This window comes from Oncorhynchus mykiss, chromosome 17, assembly GCF_013265735.2.
Source record: "Oncorhynchus mykiss isolate Arlee chromosome 17, USDA_OmykA_1.1, whole genome shotgun sequence".
Taxonomy (NCBI): Eukaryota; Metazoa; Chordata; class Actinopteri; order Salmoniformes; family Salmonidae; genus Oncorhynchus; species Oncorhynchus mykiss.
This window is the reverse complement of record NC_048581.1, coordinates 83,531,398-83,556,979: the sequence shown is the minus strand read 5'-3', so window position 1 is coordinate 83,556,979 and position 25,582 is coordinate 83,531,398. Positions and strand designations below refer to the sequence as shown.

Below are 25,582 nucleotides of genomic sequence, written 5' to 3'. Positions count from 1 at the left end.
GACCTTCATGTCTTAAAGTAATGATGGACTGTCGTTTCACTTTGCTTAGTTGAGCTGTTCTTGCCATAATATGGACTTGGTCTTTTACCAAATAGGGCTATCTTCTGTATACCAACCCTACCTTGTCACAACACAACCGATTGGCTCAAACGCATTAAGAAATAAAAAAAATCCACAAATTAACTTTTAACAAAGCACACCTGTTAATTGGTTGGTTTAGAGAATGTCAAGAATGTGCAAAGTTGTCATCAAGGCAAAGGGATGACTACTTTGAAGAATCTCAAATCTAAAATATATTTTGATATGTTTAACACTTTTTTGGTTACTACATGATTCCATATACAGTGGGGCAAAAAAGTATTTAGTCAGCCACCAATTGTGCAAGTTCTCCCACTTAAAAAGATGAGAGAGGCCTGTAATTTTCATCATAGGCACACTTCAACTATGACTGACAAAATGAGAAAAAAATTCCAGAAAATCACAATGTAGGATTTTTAATGAATTTATTTGCAAATTATGGTGGAAATTAAGTATTTGGTCAATAACAAAAGTTTATCTCAATAGTTTGTTATATACCCTTTGTTGGCAATGACAGAGGTCAAACGTTTTCTATAAGTCTTCACAAGGTTTTCACACACTGTTGCTGGTATTTTGGCCCATTCCTCCATGCAGATCTCCTCTAGAGCAGTGATGTTTTGGGGCTGTTGCTGGGCAACACAGACTTTCAACTCCCTCCAAAGATTTTCTATGGGGTTGAGATCTGGAGACTGGCTAGGCCACTCCAGGACCTTGAAATGCTTCTTACGAAGCCACTCCTTCGTTGCCCAGGCGGTGTGTTTGGGATCATTGTCATGCTGATGCTCATCTTCAATGCCCTTGCTGATGGAAAGAGGTTTTCACTCAAAATCTCACCATACATGGCCCCATTCATTCTTTCCTTTACACGGATCAGTCGTCCTGGTCCCTTTGCAGGAAAACAGCCCCAAAGCATGATGTTTCCACCCCCATGCTTCACAGTAGGTATGGTGTTCTTTGGATGCAATTTTTTTCTTCTCATTTTGTCTGTCATAGTTGAAGTGTACTTATGATGAAAATGACAGGCCTCTCTCATCTTTTTAAGTGGGAGAACTTGCACAATTGGTGGCTGACTAAATACTTTTTTGCCCCACTGTATGTTATTTCACAGTTTTGATGTCTTCACTATTATTCTACAATGTAGAAAAAGTAAAGATAAAGATAAACCCTTGAATGAGTAGGTGTGTCCAAACTTTTGACTGGTACTGTACATTTGTATTAAAGTAATCAAAAGTAGTACCGGTAGCCTATCTGGTACCATATTTTTAGCATGCAATGACTACATCAAGTTTGTGACTCTACAAACTTGGATGCATTTGCAGTTTGTTTAGGTTGTGTTTCAGATTATGTTGTGCCCAATGGAAATTAATGGTAAATGTCATTCTGAGTCACTTTTATTGTAAATAAAAATATAAGAATTATACAATTATACATTCATTTGGATGCTACCATGATTATGGGTCATCATTAATGAATCTTGACAAATGATAAGTGAGTTACAGAGGCACAAATAATTTGTCCAAATGCATTTGGTTCCCTAAAATGGGGGGGACTATATACAAAAAATGCTGTAATTTCTAAACGGTACCCCGATATGGATGGAAATACCCTCAAATGTAAGGTGACAGTCTGCACTTTAACCTTTATAGTCATTGTATAATTTGAAAGTGCTGGAGTACAGAGTCAAAACAACAACAAAATGTGTCACTGCTCAAATAATTTTGGACTGCACTGTATGTCAGGAATCCAATGGGAAGATTTGAGGTAGGCAGCGGTCAGCGGTCTAACAGTACTGCGCTTTCGTCCCTTTCCTGGCCCCAACCTGGGAGTGAATCAGAGACTCTACACACATCGACAACAGTCGTTACCCATCGCCCCCACCAAAACCGCGGCACTTGCAGAGCAGCCTAATTCCCCGCTTTATTGACTATATTTCGATCGAAACGGATCTTATTCGTCAGGTCAAACAGACTGTGCTCACACCCCAAAATATACACATTTCACCTTACATGACCGTTAAGCACATGATGCATGGTTGGTGTGGAAACAATTAAATTTACGTTTGCGCATAGTCAATCATAATTCATCACAGAGCTACATATGGTCATAAAGGATTACGTACATACAAATGGGTCCAAGTTCAAACCGAGGAAAACCTAGGTACAATATGCTACAATAAAAAAGTTTTAAAAAACAAACATAGGCTATCAATGGACTGATTCATATTGTAATCATCTAAATAGTAATAAAATAGAGCCAAAACATCATAATATAGTAGCAAATGCTCATGATATAATAGTTTTTATTTTAAATTAAGGGGTGGTAACACCAGTCAGTTGCCATAATAAAATTAGTTAGGGGGTTGAAATACAGTGCCTGCTGCTGCAACTGGTGTGAAATGGTTGGCTAGTTAGCGGTGCGCGCCAGTGGCGTGTACATCGGTGACGTCACACTCCGAAACCTCGAAGTAACAGTTTCATTTGCACTGGTTGCTGAGGAGCGTCAAAAGTGTGCGGGCCTGCCTGTTCTTTACAAGCATATTGTACAATCTCATCATTCATGGGTTACTGATGTACAGACAGAAGGGTGGACGAGTCTAGGAGACAGAACGGAATCCTCTATAGTCAGACAGCTATATTCCATTGATGAAAATGAGGATGTAATTCCAGTGGTTTAACATGCCTTTTGTCATACTGCTTCATTAACCCATGATCGAATCGGACGCAGAGCTATTTTTCTTCTGAATAAATTGTTTGATTTATTTGACCCTTATTCTACCAGGTAAATTGACTGAGAACACGTTCTCATTTACAGCAACGACCTGGGGAGTTACAGAGTATAGGAGGGGGGATGAATGAGCCAATTGGAAGCTGGGGATGATTAGGTTGCCATGATGATATGAGGGCTAGATAACTGGTTTATCCTTCAAATTAATTCCAATAGAGATAGCATCGTATCTAGGTCATTTAATCATGGGGCTGCCTTCCCTATCGAAAAAAAATCCCGGCAAGCATACTGACCTTGAACATATAAGTATCGGTGTATTTATGAATCAGTTTTGTAGAGGACAGCTCATGGGCTTTGTGCGCGTGTGTTCTGAGTGGGTGTGACCGTGACACATGATTACCCCTCCCTCTAAATGCCTATTGGCTGCTGCCCGTGTCCATCATTAGGTTCAGGCTTCGGCTCTTATCGAAGAACGTTATGAAGCAGTCATCATCTGTGGCAGTCTCACCTGGCCGGCTCCATGGCAAAACAAGACTTATTTATGTATTTGAATTTATTTTCTGTCGTTTTTCTGCAGCTCTCTTTGTCCTTTGATCAAGTGTCTGCGGTTGTGGAAAAAAGGTAGGTGTGAAAGGAGCTATTTCAACTCTAGGCTGGAGTCAGGCAGGGCGATGGATGGATGCTGTGCAGACGGAGGGGGAGAACGAAGGTCTTTTATAGTGTGATGGAGACCGTGAGAATGAAGAGAAAGATACAGTTTTAGAATGCGTTTGTGAATCTGTAAAAAGCATGATCTCGTATCATCTGTAACCATTGTGATAGTGATTTCCTTCTTGTACATTTACTGCACTGTTACTGTAGGGTACGATACTGTAGTGTGCACATCTGCAATGCAAATGTAGCTACTAGGACTCTGTCAGTGAAATACAAGAGACAATCCATGGGTGTTGCACTGAAGGCATCAGTTTACAGGGCAAATCCATATATGCACTACAAAAAAATAGGCAGGGATGAATGCTGCTACATCAGAGATGAGATGGAGTCAAATTATGTTCGCTGTATACTGCAGAGACAGCTTTCCTCTGAGAATTACACTATTTGAGTACAGCTCCGTATGATGCTAGATGGAGGAATTATATTTTATTCCACGCTATTCACCTCAGTATGTCTGGCACAGCTGCCACACAAATGATAAAAATGTAATAACGATAATCACATAAAAAACTTTAGTTATTTCTGTAACGCAGAAACGTTATTTTCTTTAGCTTTACAGTTGAATACATTGAATAGAATATGTTAACTGTGACGAAAAGGGTACAGATTGTTATAGTAAATTAATGTATTTGGTTGTAGTATTCCATTGAACAGCAATTCATTGATTTTGGTTCTAGTGATTGACAATGGAATTATTGCAGTTCATTTTAAGAACATGGATATAATATCCCATGAATTGTATTTTGTATAACTTTAATGAATGCATTATTCTGGGGGAGCCGGATCCACCATATTTTGACTGAAATATGACATAGCAGATTGCCCGGTAAATCCTGGTGCCTTGAATACCCCCACCTTCTGAACCCTGCTGCCTTCTTAATCATCCTGTTTTGGCATGTGGCATTTTGTCAAAACCCTGATACTTGCCCCAGCTGCTGCTGCCTAGGCTCCAGCAGCCTCCAGTCAACCTTTCTTGAATACACAGCACAGGGGCTTTATATCTAAAAATAAGATCAGATATTAAGCTAAAATGTTAGGCAGTATTGTACACGTACTGTTTATACATTTCTTCATATCATATTTGATTGATATTTCAATTCAGATGCCTGTAAACATGCCCCAAATACAAAGCAGCAGCTTATAATGCTCCCTGTAGGGTAGTTATGTGATATTGTGATATTTAAGTAAGAAACGTGAAGGGGTGTTGTATATGGCCAATATACCACGGCTAAGGGGTGTTCTTGTGCACCCCGAAATGCGGAGTGCCTGGATAGAGCCCTTAGCCGTGGTATATTGGCCACATACCACAAACCCTGCGATGCCTTATTGCTATTATAAACTGGTTACCAATGTAATTAGAGCAGTAAAAATACATGTTTTGTCATACCCGTGGTATACGGTCTGATATACCACGGCTGTTAGCCAATCAGCATTCAGGGCTTGAACCACCCAGTTTATAATGTGATGAAAACATAGAATACAGTAAACAAAGTCACCTGATGATCCAAGAGGTAAGGATCATTCCAAATGCAATAACCCTGAAACATAATAAATAAAACACATTTTCAGGCTCATTTCACTTGTCAATGTGTCTTTTGTGCATTTAGGAACAAACTATACATGGACAATACTGCTAAACATGTTTGATCTTTAACTGAAAAGATCAACTCCCCCACACCCGACCTGTTTACCAAAGTAATTATTCTCCCCCTGTCTCCCAACACCTTGGGCTCATCTATTAGGGAACATTTAACTTCATATAAAAACCCCTAATGTAATTGGCAACATATTGCCTCAAGAGCATTGGTGGCAACATGTAGGGCGGTGCAGGCTTTAGTCTGAGCACAGGTGGAAGTCTAAAAGCAGCCCCTCTTATCTTCAAACTTACCCTCACAGAATATATGACATGCCTGGCATTGTGAGGTGAGTGAGAGAGATGATCAGTGGATCATATTTATTATGTAATGGCTGGTCCACAACATGCTATGTTACAGCCAGTCAATGACAGCGGCAGGGTAGACTACAGAGTGGATTTGTAAGCTGATGTGTAGGGTGGGGTGGGGACAGAGGTAGGAGAGGATTTCTCTATCCCCTGTAGATCATCACAATCGGTTCAGTCGTTTGAATGAAAGCTACATTTCTGCTTAGGTTAGTGGTTTTGATGAGGCCGTGTAGGTCTGTGTAGCAAATTCAGGTTGACGTTTGTGTTCAGATAAATGATGACTCAGTGTTTTGTCACTTTTTATTATGTAACAATGGCATCTGCTGGTGAACAAGAAGACAGAGCACTCACTCCTCATCAACTCCCAAATGTATTGTTATATCACTGAACCAGGCCAACAGAGATACAGCCACAGATGGACTTTCAATAACAAATGTCAGATAATTACACTTTTACACTGAGGTACACTGAATATGATCTATTCCTGTTATAGATAACATAGTATTACAGTAGTATATGCCTCTCTGCAATAGTGTTAAACAAATCGCCACACACAATGCAGTGCCTTACTGCAGGGTCAAGCCTTATGCCCTCATGCTTTATGAAGTGATGAACGAATCAGATAAGGAATTCTGATTCATGCAGAATATTTGTGTTCAATGTAATATAAATACTATTTAGCAGACGCTTTTATCTAAAGCGACTTCCAGTCACTCTTGCATACATTTGACTTACTGGTGGTCCTGGGAATCAAACACACTATCCTGCGGTTGCAAGCGCCAGGCTCTGCATTGGATTATGACTGGGTAAACTATAGATGCGAACTACCCACTGCTCTAATAGACTAGTAATGGTCCAATGGAGAATTCTACTCGACACCCGAAGACGAAAGCTGTAGAAAATGTGCTTTGTACAATTACATTGCTGAAATTTGCATTGATATAAAAGTACAGCGACTCTTTTTTTTTTACAGACTACAGGCTAGTGCTAAAATTACACTGCTAATGTTTGTCAGTCAGGGTTAGAGTCAATTCCATTTCAATTCAGGAAGTTAACTGAAATCCCAATTCAAATGAAGAACATTGGAATTTCAGTTTACTTCCTGAGGACTCCAACACTGCTGTCTGCCAGTCCAGGTTGCTTCCTCAGATCTGATGGGCAGACAGTCTACGCTAACCCCCCTTAGCCATAATAAGGATACCATGGTCTGGCTGCTAGCTTCCCTGATTCCCAGTAAGGACACCACGGTCTGGGAAGATATGTTGGTAAATTACCTTTTATTTTTTAAAGACATTCTAAAAGAGATTGGTGTGGTTTTTTCCACTATCTGATCATGGCATGGGGTTGTTCAAACACATACATTTATTTGTTTAAAATCTATCAGTTGATGGTTTAATTTCAGAGAGACAAAAAAATAATGTTTTATTTGCAAAATGCTATATCTCCGCCTCACTCACAGAGACATAAGTAGTACTGCTAGGTTTTTAAATGTAACAACATAACTACATTCTAAATAAAGAACTGTACAAATTATACATTTGTGACATTAATATTAAATCTTTTTTTATTTTAATGATGTTATGTTTAATCTACCATTGTCTCTACATCTACAGTCCTAATAATACTATAAGGGATATTTACGTTGATGTTCACTGTCGAGTACCTTATAGGTTACTTCTATATCATCTGAAATAATCATTTATTTTTGTATGTTTACAGTTTAGCGGGGCCCACATCCCAAGATATCAGGGTTCAAAACAGTGAGTTATTTTCCCTTATTGTCAATTGATTATGTAAATGTTTTGAATCCTGTTTTTCATGGTATGTGTATAAAAAATACACTATAATTCACTGGTAACACTTCACCTTATGTTGTTCATTTACCTGTGTAATAGTGACACTGGTGTAGTGGTGACACATTGTTAATATTCATTTGATAATTGCTTTATAAGTTCTACATATTTTATTTAATAACATTTCTCTCTTTCTCCTTGTATACAGATGGATTGGCTGCCCAGAGCCACAGTGCTGCTTCCGATGGGGAGAGTTCTTCGCTTATAGCGGAGGACCCTCTCAGGAGAGTCCTGCAGGTCCCAATTATTATCTTTCCTTCCTCCCGAAGTGTGTACTTGTTCACTTCACTTCACTGACTTGAAAGGAAATGACGAGTACAACAAATGTGGTGGAAACTCCCACTAGCCAATGCCTCCACCAGATTTGCAGAACATAGTGAACGAGTGCACACTTCAGAGAAGGGAGATATAGACTACTGTGTGTGTGATTAGACACTAGAGACTGACGTTTCTAGGAATCCAATATGGCATTGTTAATGAAAAAAGCTTTTATTCCCAGTCGTCTGAAACTAATCCCAGACAGAAGGCTTAGTCTCAGTGAGATAAACCATTGGATTCAATTTCAACAAAAAATTATAACTAGATTGGATTATTCCTAACAACAACACCTTTACACAAAGTCTTATTGGTCAATGAACGCCCACTGTAGCCCCCACAATGAGATGAAAAAGCAATCTGTAATAGTTTTTCAGATTACTGTTGTTCGTCAATCAGTGATTCTACCTCTCTTTCTCCCTTTATTCTTTTCTCTGTCTTCCCCTCTGTCTCTTCTGCTCTCACTCTCCCTCTTTCACCCCTTCCTGTTTCATCCTCTCATTCCCACCATCAGCCTTATGAGTGGCAGCTGGACTCCCCACACAGAACCAAACGGAGACTACTGCAGACATCCAGCATTCTTCCTTACTCTCCTCTGAGCGTGGTTTACAACAGCAAAACATGTATCCTGTTTAGGGCCAGGAAGCTTGCCATCAGGTTCAGGAACAGCACCTTAGTGGATCTCACAGAGAAGGCCTTCGGCCCCGATGCACCAGTGGACACCAAAGGCTCTATGTGCAGTAAAGACAAAGCTACGTATGTCTGCTTTGCGGCTGTAGATATTCCTCCTGCACTTCCCAGTACATTACTCTTCCTTGCTATCCTCCATTTTTGAAGGATTAAGTAATGACAGAGAACTCTGGAAGAAGAATCATCACTAAATTATCAGAGGGAATTATTGTAATGTTTGTTTACGTGTCAATTAATCCCCTAAGGGATGGGTTGCCAACTGGCAATTTGACACAAAAATTAAATTTAATTAATTGATTAATTAATTCGACAGTACTATTGAACCTTATTTTTCCACCAGGCTTGTACTACGTTTCGGAGATGTGGAGAACTTGAGAGGACTTGCAATTAGGTTTGTCTCTTCATTCATTTTTATAGCCAGTGCTAGGCTATAAGGACCAATTTACAAATAATAGATAGGCCCATGGTTTTCCTGGTCAGGTCACATGTAGGTAAATAAAAACACTTGGTCTGAAGTATATTGTGCGGGGTCCATTTTGGTTGTGATACTTGATATTTATTTATTGTACTGTACACTGACTGTAAGTCTCTCTTGATAAGAGCATCTGCTAAATTACTCAAATGTAATTGTGTGATCAATGTATATGCACTGTTCCAACAGACTACAAATGTCCAACACATTCTATGAGTCGGCAGGGCAGAACTGGTTCACTCTGGACAGCGTACACATCCACTACAACTGGACCCATGAGGCAACGTTCAACGCCACCGATGTTTACGCTCCTAGTACCCACTCCTACCACTGTCAGCACGTCAGCAGTCTGCAGAAGTACGACACGCTGCTCGTACCCAGCTCCATCACAGACAACTCTGCAAACTGGCACATCACCTTCACAGACTTCCAGGTTGGCATGCATTGTTTTTACGGGGAGGCATCGTTTTATGGCAGGAGGGCGAGGCACGTTTTAATAGGGGAGCATGTTCTGAGGGTTCTGTTGGAACCCGGCAGCTACTCCTGATGAATTATAATGGATAACTGGATAACTTGTATTGTTTCTTAAAACATTTTGGTAAAATAATAATGAAAGATCTGTAAACAGAACTGCAACTTGAGTGGGCTTTATTCAACTGGTCATAACACAGGGCAGTTCCTAGTTATACCTCTAGATGGCACTATTTTTTTTATACCATTACAATACCTTGTTATTTATTGTATAGTTTTTTTTTGTGTGTTTGTGTATGAACCCAGAAAGATGAATGTTTGGTTTTTTAAAGAGTTACATGATATAGAAAAATCCACAAGATTAAAAAAGTATATCATATCCTTTATATGCTGCGCTGAGACAACCATAAATTATCAGCATTGTCATCATTCTGCAGGCCCGCCACAGACAACCCTCATTGACTCTTATTTTTAACCCATGTCCTCACTCGAGGCATAGACCCAATGGTTCTAGACAATCTTGTACCTATACCAATTCAAACCAATCCCATGGTATTTTCAAACAAGGGGTTACCTACTGATCATAGCATGCTTGTATTAGACTCCATCTGACCTGAAATCCGGCAGCTGCGGTCTAGGATCAGTTCATGTAAATTCCAGAACTTTGATTTCAAATATGTATTTTATTTTAATTCTGGCTTCTCAATCCAATGTGGACATTCTGCTCATTTCTGAAATAATTCTGTGCAGGACTCTGATGTGTCTCTATCTGGTTGTAATGATTACAGATGGGACAGAACAGGAAGAGGTGGGGGTGTTGCCATATTGACCATTCAAATGTTTTTGTAAATCTTGCTACATCTGTCCCTAAGCATTTTGATTGTCTTGTTCTTAATGTGGGCCTTGGTCATAATAACCAGCTGAAACTAGTAGGAGTGTATCGCCCCTCTCGGCTTCTTCATGTTCTCTTAACAATTTATCTCAATTGCTATCTAAGTATGGTAAATATGAACTATTCATTTTGGGAGATTCTAATATTGTCAGATACGCTAAAATATATTTGCTCTGAGCTAAACCTGTCTCAGCAGATAACTGAGCCTACACAGCCCAATCCTAAAGCTGTCTCAGTTGATAACTGAGCCTACACGGCCCAATCCTAAACCTGTCTCGGCTGATAACTGAGCCTACACAGCCCAATCCTAAACCTGTCTCAACTGATAACTGAGCCTACACAGCCCAATCCTAAAGCTGTCTCAGCTGATAACTGATCCTACACGGCCCAATCCTAAAGCTGTCTCAGCTGATAACTGATCCTACACGGCCCAATCCTAAAGCTGTCTCAGCTGATAACTGATCCTACACGGCCCAATCCTAAACCTGTCGCGGCTGATAACTGAGCCTACACGGCCCAATCCTAAACCTGTCTCAGCTGATAACTGAGCCTACACAGCCCAATCCTAAACCTGTCTCAGCTGATAACTGAGCCTACACAGCCCAATCCTAAACCTGTCTCAGCTGATAACTGAGCCTACACAGCCCAATCCTAAACCTGTCTCAGCTGATAACTGAGCCTACACTGCCCAATCCTAAACATCCATCGAAATCTACCCTGATTGATCTTATTTTGACAAATACTCCAGATAAATATGTTGATAGTGGGGTTTTCTCACTGGATTTTAGTGACCGTTGGCCAGTTGCCTGTGTCAGAGATATGAGAATGCATAAATCTAAGCCTCGTGTCATCACTAAGAGGACCTTTAAAAAAGCTTTTTATTTTTATTTTTACAAAGTATTTATTTTAGTGACCTTGATTGTATCTCAGCTATCCCTTAACCTGATTTAGATTTAAGCTTTTTTGCAAATGTCATCAATACTATTGTAGATAATCATGCCCCTTCAAAACTATGACAGTAAAGGTAGATCGAATGCCTGGTTCACTCCTGCATTATCCAAAGTCATTCACAAGACGAATGTTGCCTGGATCAAGGCCAGGAACACAGGCTTAGGCCGAGATTGGCAATCTTTTAGTCAACTGAGGAATCAATGTGGAAGACTAATCAGAAAGGCTAAATGGGATTATTATGTAACCACTCTACGATTGTAAAGGGAATCTGGCTAAATTCTCGAACACTGTCATATCTCTAAAGGGTTGCACTTCCTACTCTCTGCCCCAACAAATTAATTCTGGTCCCATTACAGACAAAAATGACATCATTGATGGATTTAATTGCCATTTTATTTCAGCGGGCTATCTTTTTCAAAGAGCGTCTAACCCTACTATATCTAAGAGTGGGCTTAATGCTGATTCTGACATTTTGCAGATTAACTCAGAAAATGGTAGTCATTGCATTTCGGCAATTCACAGAAAAATAAATCCTTGATTCCGTACTTCAAATCAAATTTTATTGGTCACATTCACATGGTTAGCGGATGTTATTGCTAGTGTAGCAAATTAATTATGCTTCTAGATCCGACAGTGCAGCAGTATATAACTGGTCATATCTGACAATTCCACAACAAAACCTAATATCTAACAAATTCCACAACAAAACCAATACACACAATCAAGTAAAGGAATGTGATGAGAATATATACAGTGCCTTGCGAAAGTATTCGGCCCCCTTGAACTTTGCGACCTTTTGCCACATTTCAGGCTTCAAACATAAAGATATAGAACTGTATTTTTTTGTGAAGAATCGACAACAAGTGGGACACAATCATGAAGTGGAACGACATTTATTGGATATTTCAAACTTTTTAACAAATCAAAAACTGAAAAATTGGGCGTGCAAAATTATTCAGCCCCCTTAAGTTAATACCTTGTAGCGCCACCTTTTGCTGCGATTACAGCTGTAAGTCGCTTGGGGTATGTCTCTATCAGTTTTGCACATCAAGAGACTGAAATTTTTTCCCATTCCTCCTTGCAAAACAGCTCGAGCTCAGTGAGGTTGGATGGAGAGCATTTGTGAACAGCAGTTTTCAGTTCTTTTCACAGATTCTCGATTGGATTCAGGTCTGGACTTTGACTTGGCCATTCTAACACCTGGATATGTTTATTTTTGAACCATTCCATTGTAGATTTTGCTTTATGTTTTGGATCATTGTCTTGTTGGAAGACAAATCTCCGTCCCAGTCTCAGGTCTTTTGCAGACTCCATCAGGTTTTCTTCCAGAATGGTCCTGTATTTGGCTCCATCCATCTTCCCATCAATTTTAACCATCTTCCCTGTCCCTGCTGAAGAAAAGCAGGCCCAAACCATGATGCTGCCACCACCATGTTTGACAGTGGGGATGGTGTGTTCAGGGTGATGAGCTGTGTTGCTTTTACGCCAAACATAACATTTTGCATTTTTGCCAAAAAGTTCAATTTTGGATTCATCTGACCAGAGCACCTTCTTCCACATGTTTGGTGTGTCTCCCAGGTGGCTTGTGGCAAACTTTAAACGACACTTTTTATGGATATCTTTAAGAAATGGCTTTCTTCTTGCCACTCTTCCATAAAGGCCAGATTTGTGCAATATACGACTGATTGTTGTCCTATGGACAGAGTCTCCCACCTCAGCTGTAGATCTCTGCAGTTCATCCAGAGTGATCATGGGCCTCTTGGCTGCATCTCTGACCAGTCTTCTCCTTGTATGAGCTGAAAGTTTAGAGGGACGGCCAGGTCTTGGTAGATTTGCAGTGGTCTGATACTCCTTCCATTTCAATATTATCGCTTGCACAGTGCTCCTTGGGATGTTTAAAGCTTGGGAAATCTTTTTGTATCCAAATCCGGCTTTAAACTTCTTCACAACAGTATCTCGGACCTGCCTGGTGTGTTCCTTGTTCTTCATGATGCTCTCTGCGCTTTTAACGGACCTCTGAGACTATCACAGTGCAGGTGCATTTATACGGAGACTTGATTACACACAGGTGGATTGTATTTATCATCATTAGTCATTTAGGTCAACATTGGATCATTCAGAGATCCTCACTGAACTTCTGGAGAGAGTTTGCTGCACTGAAAGTAAAGGGGCTGAATCATTTTGCACGCCCAATTTTTCAGTTTTTGATTTGTTAAAAAAGTTTGAAATATCCAATAAATGTCGTTCCACTTCATGATTGTGTCCCACTTGTTGTTGATTCTTCACAAAAAAATACAGTTTTATATCTTTATGTTTGAAGCCTGAAATGTGGCAAAAGGTCGCAAAGTTCAAGGGGGCCGAATACTTTCGCAAGGCACTGTAAGTATAAAATATATGGATGAGCAGTGACCGAGTGGCTAAGATGCAATAGATAGTAAAGAATAGATAGTGAAGGATACAGTATACATTATATACATATGAGATGAGTAATGCGAGATATGTAAACATTCTTAAAATGGCATTATTAAAGTGGCCAATGATATCAAGTCTGTAGGTAGGCAGCCGCCTCTCTGTGCTAGTGGTGGCTGTTTAACAATCTGATGGCCTTGAGATAGAAGCTATTTTTCAATCTCTCTGTCCCAGCTATGATGCACCTGTACTGACCTCGCCTTCTGGATGGAAATGCGGTGAACAGGCAGTGGCTCGGGTGGTTATTGTCGTTAATTATCTTTTTTGCCTTCCTGTGACATCGGGTGTTGTAGGTGTCCTGGAGGGCATGTAGTTTGTTCCCGGTGATGCGTTGTGATACAGCCAGGATGCTCTCAATTGTGCACATGTAAAAGTTAGTGAGGGTTTTCGGGGACAAGCCACATTTTTCCAGCCTCCTGAGGTTGAAGAGGCACTGTTTTGCCTTCTTCACCACACTGTCTGTGTGCGTGGACCATTTCAGTTTGTCGGTGATATGTACACAGAGGAACTTAAAACTTTCCACCTTCTCCACTGCTGTCCCGTCGATGTGGATAGGGGGGTGTTCCCTTTACTGTTTCCTGAAATCCACGATCATCTCTTTTGTTTTGCTGACAATGAGTGAGAGGTTATTTTCCTGACACCACACTCCAGCCCCCACCTCCTCCCTGTAGGCTGTCTCGTCGTTGTTGGTAGTCAAGCCTACCACTGTTGTGTCGTCTGCAAACTTGATGATTGAGTTGGAGGCGTGCATGGCCACGCAGTCGTGGGTGAACAGGGAGTACAGGAGGGGGCTGAGAACACACCCTTGTGGGGCCCCAGTGTTGAGGATCAGTGGAGTGGAGAAGTTGTTTCCTACCTTCACCACCTGGGGGCGACCCGTCAGGAAGTCCAGGACCCTGTTGCACAGGGCGGGGTCGAGGCCCAGGGTCTCAAGCTTAATGATGAGTTTGGAGGGTGTTGAATGGGTAGTCAATGAACAGCATTCATACATGTGTATTCCTCTTGTCCAGATGGGATAGGGCAGTGTGCAGTGTGATGGCAACTGCATCATCTGTGGACCTATTGGGGCGATAAGCAAATTGAAGTGGGTCTAGGGCGACAGGTAGGCTGGAGGTGATATGATCCTTGACTAGTCTCTCAAAGCAGTTCATGATGACAGAAGTGAGTGCTATGGGGTAATAGTCATTTAGTTCAGTTACCTTAGCTTTTTTGGGAACAGGAACAATGGCGGCCATCTTGAAGCATGTGGGGACAGCATACTGGGATTGGGATTGATTGAACATGTCCGTAAACACACCAGCGAGCTGGTCTGCGCATGTTCTGAGGACCCGGCTAGGGATGCTGTCTGGGCCGGTAGCCTTGCGAGGGTTAACATGTTTAAATGTTTTACTCACGTTGGCCATGAGAAGGAGAGCCCACAGTCTTTGGTAGTGGACCTTGTCGGTGGCACTGTCCTCAAAGCGCGCAAAATAAGTTGTTTAATTTGTCTGGAAGCAAGACGTCGATGTCCGCGACGGGCTGGTTTTCTTTTTGTAGTCCGTGATTGTCTGTAGACTCTGCCACATACGTCTCATGTTTGAGCCATTGAATTGCGACTCCACATGGTCTCTATACTGACACTTTGATTGCGTTACGGAGGGAATAACTACACTGTAGTTCGGCCATATTTTCAGTCACCTTGCCATGATTAAATCCGGTGGTACGTGCTTTCAGTTTTGCACGAATGCTGCCATTAATCCACAGTTTCTGGTTAGGGAATGCTTTATAAACTCGCTCACCGAGTCAGTGTATACGTCAATGTTATTATCTGAGGTTACCTGAAACATATCCCAGTCCACGTGATTGCTTCAATCTTGAAGCGTGGAATCCGATTGGTCAGACCAGCGTTGGATAAACCTAAGCACGGGCGCTTCCTGTTTTAGTTTCTGCCTTTAGGGGAGCAACAAGATGGAGTCATGGTCAGATTTGTCTAAAGGATTTCTTGCTATAGATACAAAGAAATCCACAGGGGCTGACCTAATGGAACTGGATCTGCTCAAGTGAGCTGCCCCCCTCATTGCTGGCTCAGTAAGCTATATCTTAAATCTAACATTGTTATCAGGAAAAATTCCAAAAGTATGGAAAACAGTGCCGCCACTCCATAAGGGCAGAGATGATAGTGATCTTGATAATTATCATCCAATCTCCAGGCCTCCATGTCTGTCTAAGATGATAAAATCTTTGGTAAAAAAGCAACTTCACTATTTTTTATCTGAGCATGTTATTATGAATATAAATCAATCTGGGTTTAGGCCAGGGCATAGCACAGTCACCACATTAGTTGTTAATGATATTGTCAGTACTTTAGACGCTAAAATTAATTGTGCTGCCTTGTTTGTGGATCTTTCAAAAGCGTTTGATACTGTTGATCATGCTATTTTATTGAACAAGTTGTCCTCGATTGGCCTGGGCTCTGACTCCTGCTCGTGGTTTCATGACTATCTTAGTTACAGAACTCCGGCCATCGTGATTGATGAGGTTAAGTCTGAATTTCTTGTACATAAAGGTGTTCCTGTCAGGTGCGTGAATGAGGACCCAAAAGCGAATTAACAAACAGAGTTTCTTTAATGATGAACACACGTGGGCTCAGATGGACAGGTAGATTCCGACAGGACAGGACAAGGTTGCAGCAAACACGATGATAGTCTGGTTCAGGCATGAGACACACAAACAAGAATCCGACAAGGACAGGAACAAAAACAGAGAGAGATATAGAGGACTAGGTAGTTAGGAGGAGACAAGGAACAGCTGGGGGAAAGCGGGGGAGAAAAGGTAACCTAATACGACCAGCAGAGGGAGACAGGGTGAAGAGAAAGAACAGGAACAGGACACAACATGACAATACATGACAGTACCCCCCCACTCACCGAGCGCCTCCTGGCGCACTCGAGGAGGAAACCTGGCGGCAACGGAGGAAATCCTCGATCAGCGCACGGTCCAGCACGTCCCGAGAGGGAACCCAACTCCTCTCCTCAGGACCGTACCCCTCCCAATCTACGAGGTACTGGTGACCACGGCCCCGAGGACGCATGTCCAAAATCCTACGGACCCTGTAGATGGGTGCGCCCTCGACAAGGATGGGGGGGGGGGGGGGGGGAAGACGAGCGGGGGCGCGAAGAACGGGCTTGATACAGGAGACATGGAAGACCGGGTGGACGCGACGAAGGTATCGCGGAAGAAGAAGTCGAACTGCGACAGGATTAATGACCCGAGAAATACGGAACGGACCAATGAACCGCGGGGTCAACTTGCGAGAAGCCGTCTTAAGGGGAAGGTTCTGAGTGGAGAGCCAAACTCTCTGACCGCGACAATATCTAGGACTCTTAGTTCTACGCTTATTAGCAGCCCTCACAGTCTGCGTCCTATAACGGCAAAGTGCAGACCTGACCCTCTTCCAGGTGCGCTCGCAACGTTGGACAAAAGCCTGAGCGGAGGGGACGCTGGACTCGGCGAACTGAGATGAGAACAGCGGAGGCTGGTACCCGAGGCTACTCTGAAAAGGAGATAGCCCGGTCGCAGACGAAGGAAGCGAGTTGTGGGCGTACTCTGCCCAGGGGAGCTGTTCTGACCAAGACGCAGGGTTGCGAAAAGAAAGACTGCGTAAGATGCGACCAATAGTCTGATTGGCCCGTTCTGCTTGACCGTTAGACTGGGGGTGAAAGCCGGAAGAGAGACTGACGGAAGCCCCAATCAAACGGCAAAACTCCCTCCAAAATTGAGACGTGAATTGCGGACCTCTGTCCGAGACGACGTCTGACGGAAGGCCATGAATTCTGAAAACATTCTCGATGATGATTTGTGCCGTCTCTTTAGCAGAAGGAAGCTTAGCAAGGGGAATGAAATGAGCCGCCTTAGAGAACCTATCGACAACCGTAAGAATAACAGTCTTCCCCGCTGACGAAGGCAGTCCGGTGACAAAATCTAAGGCGATGTGAGACCACGGTCGAGAGGGAATGGGAAGCGGCCTGAGACGGCCGGCAGGAGGGGAGTTACCGGACTTAGTCTGCGCGCAGACCGAACAAGCAGCCACGAAACGACGCGTGTCATGCTCCCGGGTGGGCCACCAAAAACGCTGGCGAATGGAAGCAAGCGTACCCCGAACGCCAGGGTGGCCGGCTAACTTGGCAGAGTGAGCCCACTGAAGAACGGCCAGACGAGTAGGAACGGGAACGAAAAGAAGGTTCCTGGGACAAGCGCGCGGCGACGGAGTTTGAGTGAGTGCTTGCTTTACCTGCCTCTCAATTCCCCAGACAGTCAACCCGACAACACGCCCCTCAGGGAGAATCCCCTCGGGGTCAGTGGAGGCTACTGAAGAACTGAAGAGACGAGATAAAGCATCAGGCTTGGTGTTCTTAGAGCCCGGGCGATAAGAAATCACGAACTCGAAACGAGCGAAAAACAGCGCCCAACGCGCCTGACGCGCATTAAGTCGTTTGGCAGAACGGATGTACTCAAGGTTCCTATGGTCAGTCCAAACGACAAAAGGAACGGTCGCCCCCTCCAACCACTGTCGCCATTCGCCTAGGGCTAACCGGATGGCGAGCAGTTCGCGGTTTCCCACATCATAGTTACGTTCCGACGGCGACAGGCGATGAGAAAAATACGCGCATGGGTGGACCTTGTCGTCAGAGAGGGAGCGCTGAGAAAGAATGGCTCCCACGCCCACCTCTGACGCGTCAACCTCGACAACGAACTGTCTAGAGACGTCAGGTGTAACAAGGATAGGAGCGGATGTAAAACGATTCTTGAGGAGATCAAAAGCTCCCTGGGCGGAAACGGACCACTTAAAGCACGTCTTGACAGAAGTAAGGGCTGTGAGAGGAGCTGCCACCTGACCGAAATTACGGATGAAACGACGATAGAAGTTCGCGAAGCCGAGAAAGCGCTGCAGCTCGACGCGTGACTTAGGGACGGGCCAATCAATGACAGCTTGGACCTTAGCGGGATCCATCTTAATGCCTTCAGCGGAAATAACAGAACCGAGAAATGTGACGGAGGAGGCATGAAAAGTGCACTTCTCAGCCTTCACAAAAAGACAATTCTCTAAAAGGCGCTGGAGGACACGTCGAACGTGCTGAACATGAATCTGGAGTGACGGTGAAAAAATCAGGATATCGTCAAGGTAAACGAAAACAAAGATGTTCAGCATGTCTCTCAGGACATCATTGACTAATGCCTGAAAGACAGCTGGAGCGTTAGCGAGGCCGAAAGGAAGAACCCGGTATTCAAAGTGCCCTAACGGAGTGTTAAACGCCGTCTTCCACTCGTCCCCCTCCCTGATGCGCACGAGATGGTAAGCGTTACGAAGGTCCAACTTAGTGAAAAACCTGGCTCCCTGCAGGATCTCGAAGGCTGAAGACATAAGAGGAAGCGGATAACGATTCTTCACTGTTATGTCATTCAGCCCTCGATAATCTATGCAGGGGCGCAGAGACCCGTCCTTCTTCTTGACAAAAAAAACCCCCGCTCCGGCGGGAGAGGAGGAGGGGACTATGGTACCGGCGTCAAGAGCTACAGACAAATAATCTTTGAGAGCCTTACGTTCGGGAGCCGACAGAGAGTATAGTCTACCCCGGGGAGGAGTGGTTCCCGGAAGGAGATCAATACTACAATCATACGACCGGTGTGGAGGAAGAGAGGTGGCCCTGGACCGACTGAACACCGTGCGCAGATCGTGATATTCCTCCGGCACCCCTGTCAAATCACCAGGCTCCTCCTGTGAAGAAGAGACAGAGGAAACAGGAGGGATAGCAGACATTAAACATTTCACATGACAAGAGACGTTCCAGGAGAGGATAGAATTACTAGACCAATTAATGGAAGGATTATGACAAACTAGCCAGGGATGGCCCAAAACAACAGGTGTAAAAGGTGAACGAAAAATTAAAAAAGAAATGGTTTCGCTATGATTACCAGAAACAGTGAGGGTTAAAGGTAGCGTCTCACGCTGAATCCTGGGGAGAGGACTACCATCCAGGGCGAACAAGGCCGTGGGCTCCCTTAACTGTCTGAGAGGAATGTCATGTTCCCGAGCCCAGGTCTCGTCCATAAAACAGCCCTCCGCCCCAGAGTCTATTAAGGCACTGCAGGAAGCTGACGAACGACCGACAAGGTAGTGCAGGATCTTGAAGGAGAGACAGGAGTAGTAGCGCTCACCAGTAGCCCTCCGCTTACTGATGAGCTCTGGCTTTTACTGGACATGAAGTGACAAAATGACCAGCAGAACCGCAATAGAGACAGAGGCGGTTGGTGATTCTCCGTTCCCTCTCCTTAGTCGAGATGCGGATACCTCCCAGCTGCATAGGCTCAGCTCCCGAGCCGGCAGAGGAAGATGGTAGTAATGCGGAGAGGGGGGCAACGGAGAACGCGAGCTCCTTTCCACGAGCTCGGTGACGAAGATCAACCCGTCGCTCAATGCGAATGGCGAGTTCAATCAAGGAATCCACGCTGGAAGGAACCTCCCGGGAGAGAATCTCATCCTTTACCTCTGCGCGGAGACCCTCCAGAAAACGAGCGAGCAAAGCCGGCTCGTTCCAGCCACTGGAGGCAGCAAGAGTGCGAAACTCAATAGAGTAGTCTGTTATGGATCGATTACCTTGACATAGGGAAGACAGGGCCCTGGAAGCCTCCTCCCCAAAAACAGATCGATCAAAAACCCGTATCATCTCCTCCTTAAAGTCCTGATACTGGTTAGTACACTCAGCCCTTGCCTCCCAGATTGCCGTGCCCCACTCACGAGCCCGTCCAGTAAGGAGAGATATGACGTAGGCGACACGAGCAGTGCTCCTGGCGTAAGTGTTGGGCTGGAGAGAAAACACAACATCACACTGGGTGAGGAACGAGCGGCATTCAGTGGGCTCCCCAGAGTAACACGGCGGGTTATTGATTCTGGGCTCCGGAGATTCGAAAGCCCTGGAAGTGGCCGGTGGATCGAGGCGGAGATGGTGAACCTGTTCTGTGAGGTTGGAGACTTGGGTGGCCAGGGTCTCAACGGCATGTCGAGCAGCAGACAATTCCTGCTCGTGTCTGCCTAGCATCGCTCCCTGGATCTCGACGGCTGAGTGGAGAGGATCCGAAGTCGCTGGGTCCATTCTTGGTCGGATTCTTCTGTCAGGTGCGTGAATGAGGACCCAAAAGCGAATTAACAAACAGAGTTTCTTTAATGATGAACACACGTGGGCTCAGATGGACAGGTAGATTCCGACAGGACAGGACAAGGTTGCAGCAAACACGATGATAGTCTGGTTCAGGCATGAGACACACAAACAAGAATCCGACAAGGACAGGAACAAAAACAGAGAGAGATATAGAGGACTAATCAGAGGGAAAAAGGGAACAGGTGGGAAAAGGGGTGACGAGGTAGTTAGGAGGAGACAAGGAACAGCTGGGGGAAAGCGGGGGAGAAAAGGTAACCTAATACGACCAGCAGAGGGAGACAGGGTGAAGAGAAAGAACAGGAACAGGACACAACATGACAATACATGACAGTTCCACCTGGGTCGATACTAGGCCCTGCTCTTTTCGCTATTTATATAAATGCTATTGATCAATCTGTTAAAATGTTTACATTTTATCAAGATGCAGGGGATAATATTATGTATGCAATTTCCCCTACTGCTGACCTGGCTGTGACAAGGCTATAGTCCGATTTTACAGCTGTACAGGAAGCCCTTACTCATATAAAACTCGTGCTTAAATACATATTTTCAAATTCACGTAAGATTGGCTCATTGGATGGTTCTATAATCGAATGAGTCCCCTTGATCACAGGAGACTGCATTCTTTACCAAAAGGTTGGCTGAAACTTTTTGAAGTCACGTAGATCACATCATTACACTCTTGTTTCCAAAGCCCTTCTGCACAAGCTTCCAACTTACCTACAGTGCCTTGCGAAAGAATTCGGCCCCCTTGAACTTTGCGACCTTTTGCCACATTTCAGGCTTCAAACATAAAGATATAAAACTGTATTTTTTTGTGAAGAATCAACAACAAGTGGGACACAATCATGAAGTGGACCGACATTTATTGGATATTTCAAACTTTTTTAACAAATCAAAAACTGAAAAATTGGGCGTGCAAAATTATTCAGCCCCCTTAAGTTAATACTTTGTAGCGCCACCTTTTGCTGCGATTACAGCTGTAAGTCGCTTGGGGTATGTCTCTATCAGTTTTGCACATCGAGAGACTGACATTTTTTCCCATTCCTCCTTGCAAAACAGCTCGAGCTCAGTGAGGTTGGATGGAGAGCATTTGTGAACAGCAGTTTTCAGTTCTCGATTGGATTCAGGTCTGGACTTTGACTTGGCCATTCTAACACCTGGATATGTTTATTTTTGAACCATTCCATTGTAGATTTTGCTTTATGTTTTGGATCATTGTCTTGTTGGAAGACAAATCTCCGTCCCAGTCTCAGGTCTTTTGCAGACTCCATCAGGTTTTCTTCCAGAATGGTCCTGTATTTGGCTCCATCCATCTTCCCATCAATTTTAACCATCTTCCCTGTCCCTGCTGAAGAAAAGCAGGCCCAAACCATGATGCTGCCACCACCATGTTTGACAGTGGGGATGGTGTGTTCAGGGTGATGAGCTGTGTTGCTTTTACGCCAAACATAACGTTTTGTATTGTTGCCAAAAAGTTCAATTTTGGTTTCATCTGACCAGAGCACCTTCTTCCACATGTTTGGTGTGTCTCCCAGGTGGCTTGTGGCAAACTTTAAACGACACTTTTTATGGATATCTTTAAGAAATGGCTTTCTTCTTGCCACTCTTCCATAAAGGCCAGATTTGTGCAATATACGACTGATTGTTGTCCTATGGACAGAGACTCCCACCTCAGCTGTAGATCTCTGCAGTTCATCCAGAGTGATCATGGGCCTCTTGGCTGCATCTCTGATCAGTCTTCTCCTTGTATGAGCTGAAAGTTTAGAGGGACGGCCAGGTCTTGGTAGATTTGCAGTGGTCTGATACTCCTTCCAATTCAATATTATCGCTTGCACAGTGCTCCTTGGGATGTTTAAAGCTTGGGAAATATTTTTGTATCCAAATCCGGCTTTAAACTTCTTCACAACAGTATCTCGGACCTGCCTGGTGTGTTCCTTGTTCTTCATGATGCTCTCTTCGCTTTTGATGGACCTCTGAGACTATCACAGTGCAGGTGCATTTATACGGAGACTTGATTACACACAGGTGGATTGTATTTATCATCATTAGTCATTTAGGTCAACATTGGATCATTCAGAGATCCTCACTGAACTTCTGGAGAGAGTTTGCTGCACTGAAAGTAAAGGGGCTGAATAATTTTGCACGCCCAATTTTTCAGTTTTTGATTTGTTAAAAAAGTTTGAAATATCCAATAAATGTCGTTCCACTTCATGATTGTGTCCCCCTTGTTGTTGATTCTTCACAAAAAAATACAGTTTTATATCTTTATGTTTGAAGCCTGAAATGTGGCAAAAGGTCGCAAAGTTCAAGGGGGCCGAATACTTTCGCAAGGCACTGTAACTTCACTGTTTAGATTCACTCTTCCTTGCACCCTGTTTTAAAAAATCTCAAATATATTTTGGTTGGATGCTTTGATGATATGTTACATACAGCATGTTTTTTAAGGACCAAAAAGTTGTCTGCTTCTGATTTGCAATACTGATTTCGTTACAGCCCTACTTTGTTGCATCGTTTACTTTACTCAAACATCTCACCTTTATATTTCTCTTTGCTCGACAGATACAATCGTTCAATGTGCTGTCCAACAAGTTTGGCTCAGCCAGTGATTGCGCTACGTTCTTCACCCCAGCTATCCTCATGGGTCTGATCACCTCTCTAATCCTTCTCCTGGTCCTGGCCTACGCGCTGCACATGGTGGTGCACCTGAAACACATCGACACCTACGAAGAACACAAGACCACCGTCTACTTCCCCCGCAGCACAGAAACTGCAGAATGCACCGGCGCCACCAGCTCCGGCACTACCAGCTCCACTGCCACTGAGAAAAACAGCTTGTAGGACTCCGTTTCCCAGGATCCACCTCAGTCTCCACCACTAGGAGTATACTGTAAACTGTTTCTGTAGGTGTCAGATAGTGACTATGCAGGGCCTCTGACTGAATCCTCTGATGGCTGGCAGACCGACCGACTGACTAACCTCAATAGATAAAGCAACCTCCCATACTGAAGGGACAGAAAGACATGGTGATAGTCTGAACCTGATATGGTTGTCCACTTTTGCATCACTGGGCTCAGGCAGTGGTTGTTCAAGCCAGATAGATCTAATCATTTGTGGCTCAGCATCATCTGGTGGATTTGGATACAGCTTTGGAGGTGAGACATTGACCAGTTATCGGGCATTGCAAAGCAAAAACAAACTAATTATGTACTCTTGAATGAAATTCAAACGGATATAAGAACAAGAAAGTATTTAGTTCCCTGTCAGTACTATAAATGCTGGTATATATATACACTGGATAAAGAAGTTTCATTTTAATAACAAAACCATACCCTAAAGGGTACATACCGTAAAGGCAATGCAGTATATACTTATGTAATTAATTAATCAATGTGTTACATTCTGGTGTTTCAGACCTGTGTTTAAGAACATGTGTTAGTGTGAGCGTGTGAAAATAACTATGTACATTTCGGGCCATTATCCACAAAGCATCTCAGAGTAGAAAATTCTAAGAATAGAGACATTTTACTCCTACTCTTATTGGTAAAAATAAAAGATATGCATGAATCCTCTTTAGTCATTAGTCCCACCTAGTTGAAAGAAATTTAGGAGACCTCATGAGCTGTCCTAACCAGTTACGTTACCAGCAGGTGTCTTAATAATAAAGGGTAGCGAGTCAGTGGTTCCTGCGCCACATGGAATTGCTTTTGAGTTGTTAATATCACAATTGGTTATTCCCCATCATTTGCAGCAACGTCAATGAGCGTCATCACTGTCTTTCCTTCACACTATCTCAAAATGTTGTGATTACCAGCTGAGATAAACTTTTATGAGTTGATTTTACTCCTGGCTATATGATCAATCCATAAAATAATGTTTTGATATTTATATATGATCAACCCATAAATAATCTAGACCTACATGCAACAGTATCTCTTGCTTACTTGACAATGACTTCACAAGGCCAATGTCACGTTCGTCATAACGAGGAGACCAAGGCGCAGCGTGATAAGAATACATACTTCTTTAATGAAAGAGAAACACTGAACAAAGTATACAAAATGTGTTACGGTTTTCTGGTGAAAGAGAGGAGCAACAAAATGCAACGTGGTTATCTTGATACATCTTTAATGAAGATGAAAAAGGAATACACCATACACAAGAACCGTGAAAAACCGAAACAGCCCTATCTGGTGCAACAAACACAGAGACAGGAACAATCACCCATGAAACACTCAAAGAATATGGCTGCCTAAATATGGTTCCCAATCAGAGACAACGATAAACACCTGCTTCTGATTGAGAACCACTCTAGGCAACCATAGACTTCCCTAGACTACTTCACTAAACCACAATCCAAAGAAAACACAAAATACTAAGGCCAGGGCGTGACAAAATGAATGTAAAGCTATACGACACGAGCGCTGACAGGCAACTACACAGACAATAACCCACAAAATACCCAAGGAATATGGCTACCTAAATATGGTCCCCAATCAGAGACAATGATCAACAGCTGCCTCTGATTGGGAACCAATCTAGGCAACCATAGACAAACACCTAGATATACAAAAACCCCTAGACATACAAAAACTACACATACCACCCTCGTCACACCCTGACCTAACCAAATAAAGAAAACAAAGATTACTAAGGTCAGGGCGTGACAGTAGTACCCCCCCCCCTCCCAAAGGTGCGGACTCCCGGCTGCAAACCTAAACCTATATGGGAGGGTCTGGGTGGGCATCTAACCTTGGTGGCGGCTCTGGTTCTGGACTCCGTCCCCCTTCCTAACACCGAGTCCGCACTTGTAGC

At 43.5% G+C, this 25,582-nt stretch overlaps 1 protein-coding gene across 1 annotated transcript; it reads left to right on the top strand.

The window, feature by feature from the left end:
- The first annotated feature begins 3,259 nt into the window (after positions 1-3,259).
- On the top strand, positions 3,260-24,468 carry LOC110494733 (V-type proton ATPase subunit S1-like protein). Its single transcript, XM_021570052.2, has 7 exons — positions 3,260-3,423; positions 7,178-7,218; positions 7,460-7,548; positions 8,141-8,382; positions 8,657-8,707; positions 8,978-9,221; positions 23,330-24,468. Exons 1-7 carry the CDS (start codon positions 3,323-3,325, stop codon positions 23,606-23,608), a joined length of 1,047 nt encoding a protein of 348 aa, XP_021425727.1. The 5' UTR covers positions 3,260-3,322; the 3' UTR covers positions 23,609-24,468.
- The last annotated feature ends 1,114 nt before the right edge of the window (positions 24,469-25,582 follow it).

Bases quoted from the DNA above. Each gene is read 5' to 3' on its own strand.
- LOC110494733 (XM_021570052.2), top strand. From the start codon at position 3,323: ATGGCAAAACAAGACTTATTTATGTATTTGAATTTATTTTCTGTCGTT. The intron at 7,549-8,140 runs GTCCCAATTATT...TCCCACCATCAG, and splicing joins CTCTCAGGAGAGTCCTGCAG to CCTTATGAGTGGCAGCTGGA. The intron at 8,708-8,977 runs GTTTGTCTCTTC...CTGTTCCAACAG, and splicing joins TTGAGAGGACTTGCAATTAG to ACTACAAATGTCCAACACAT.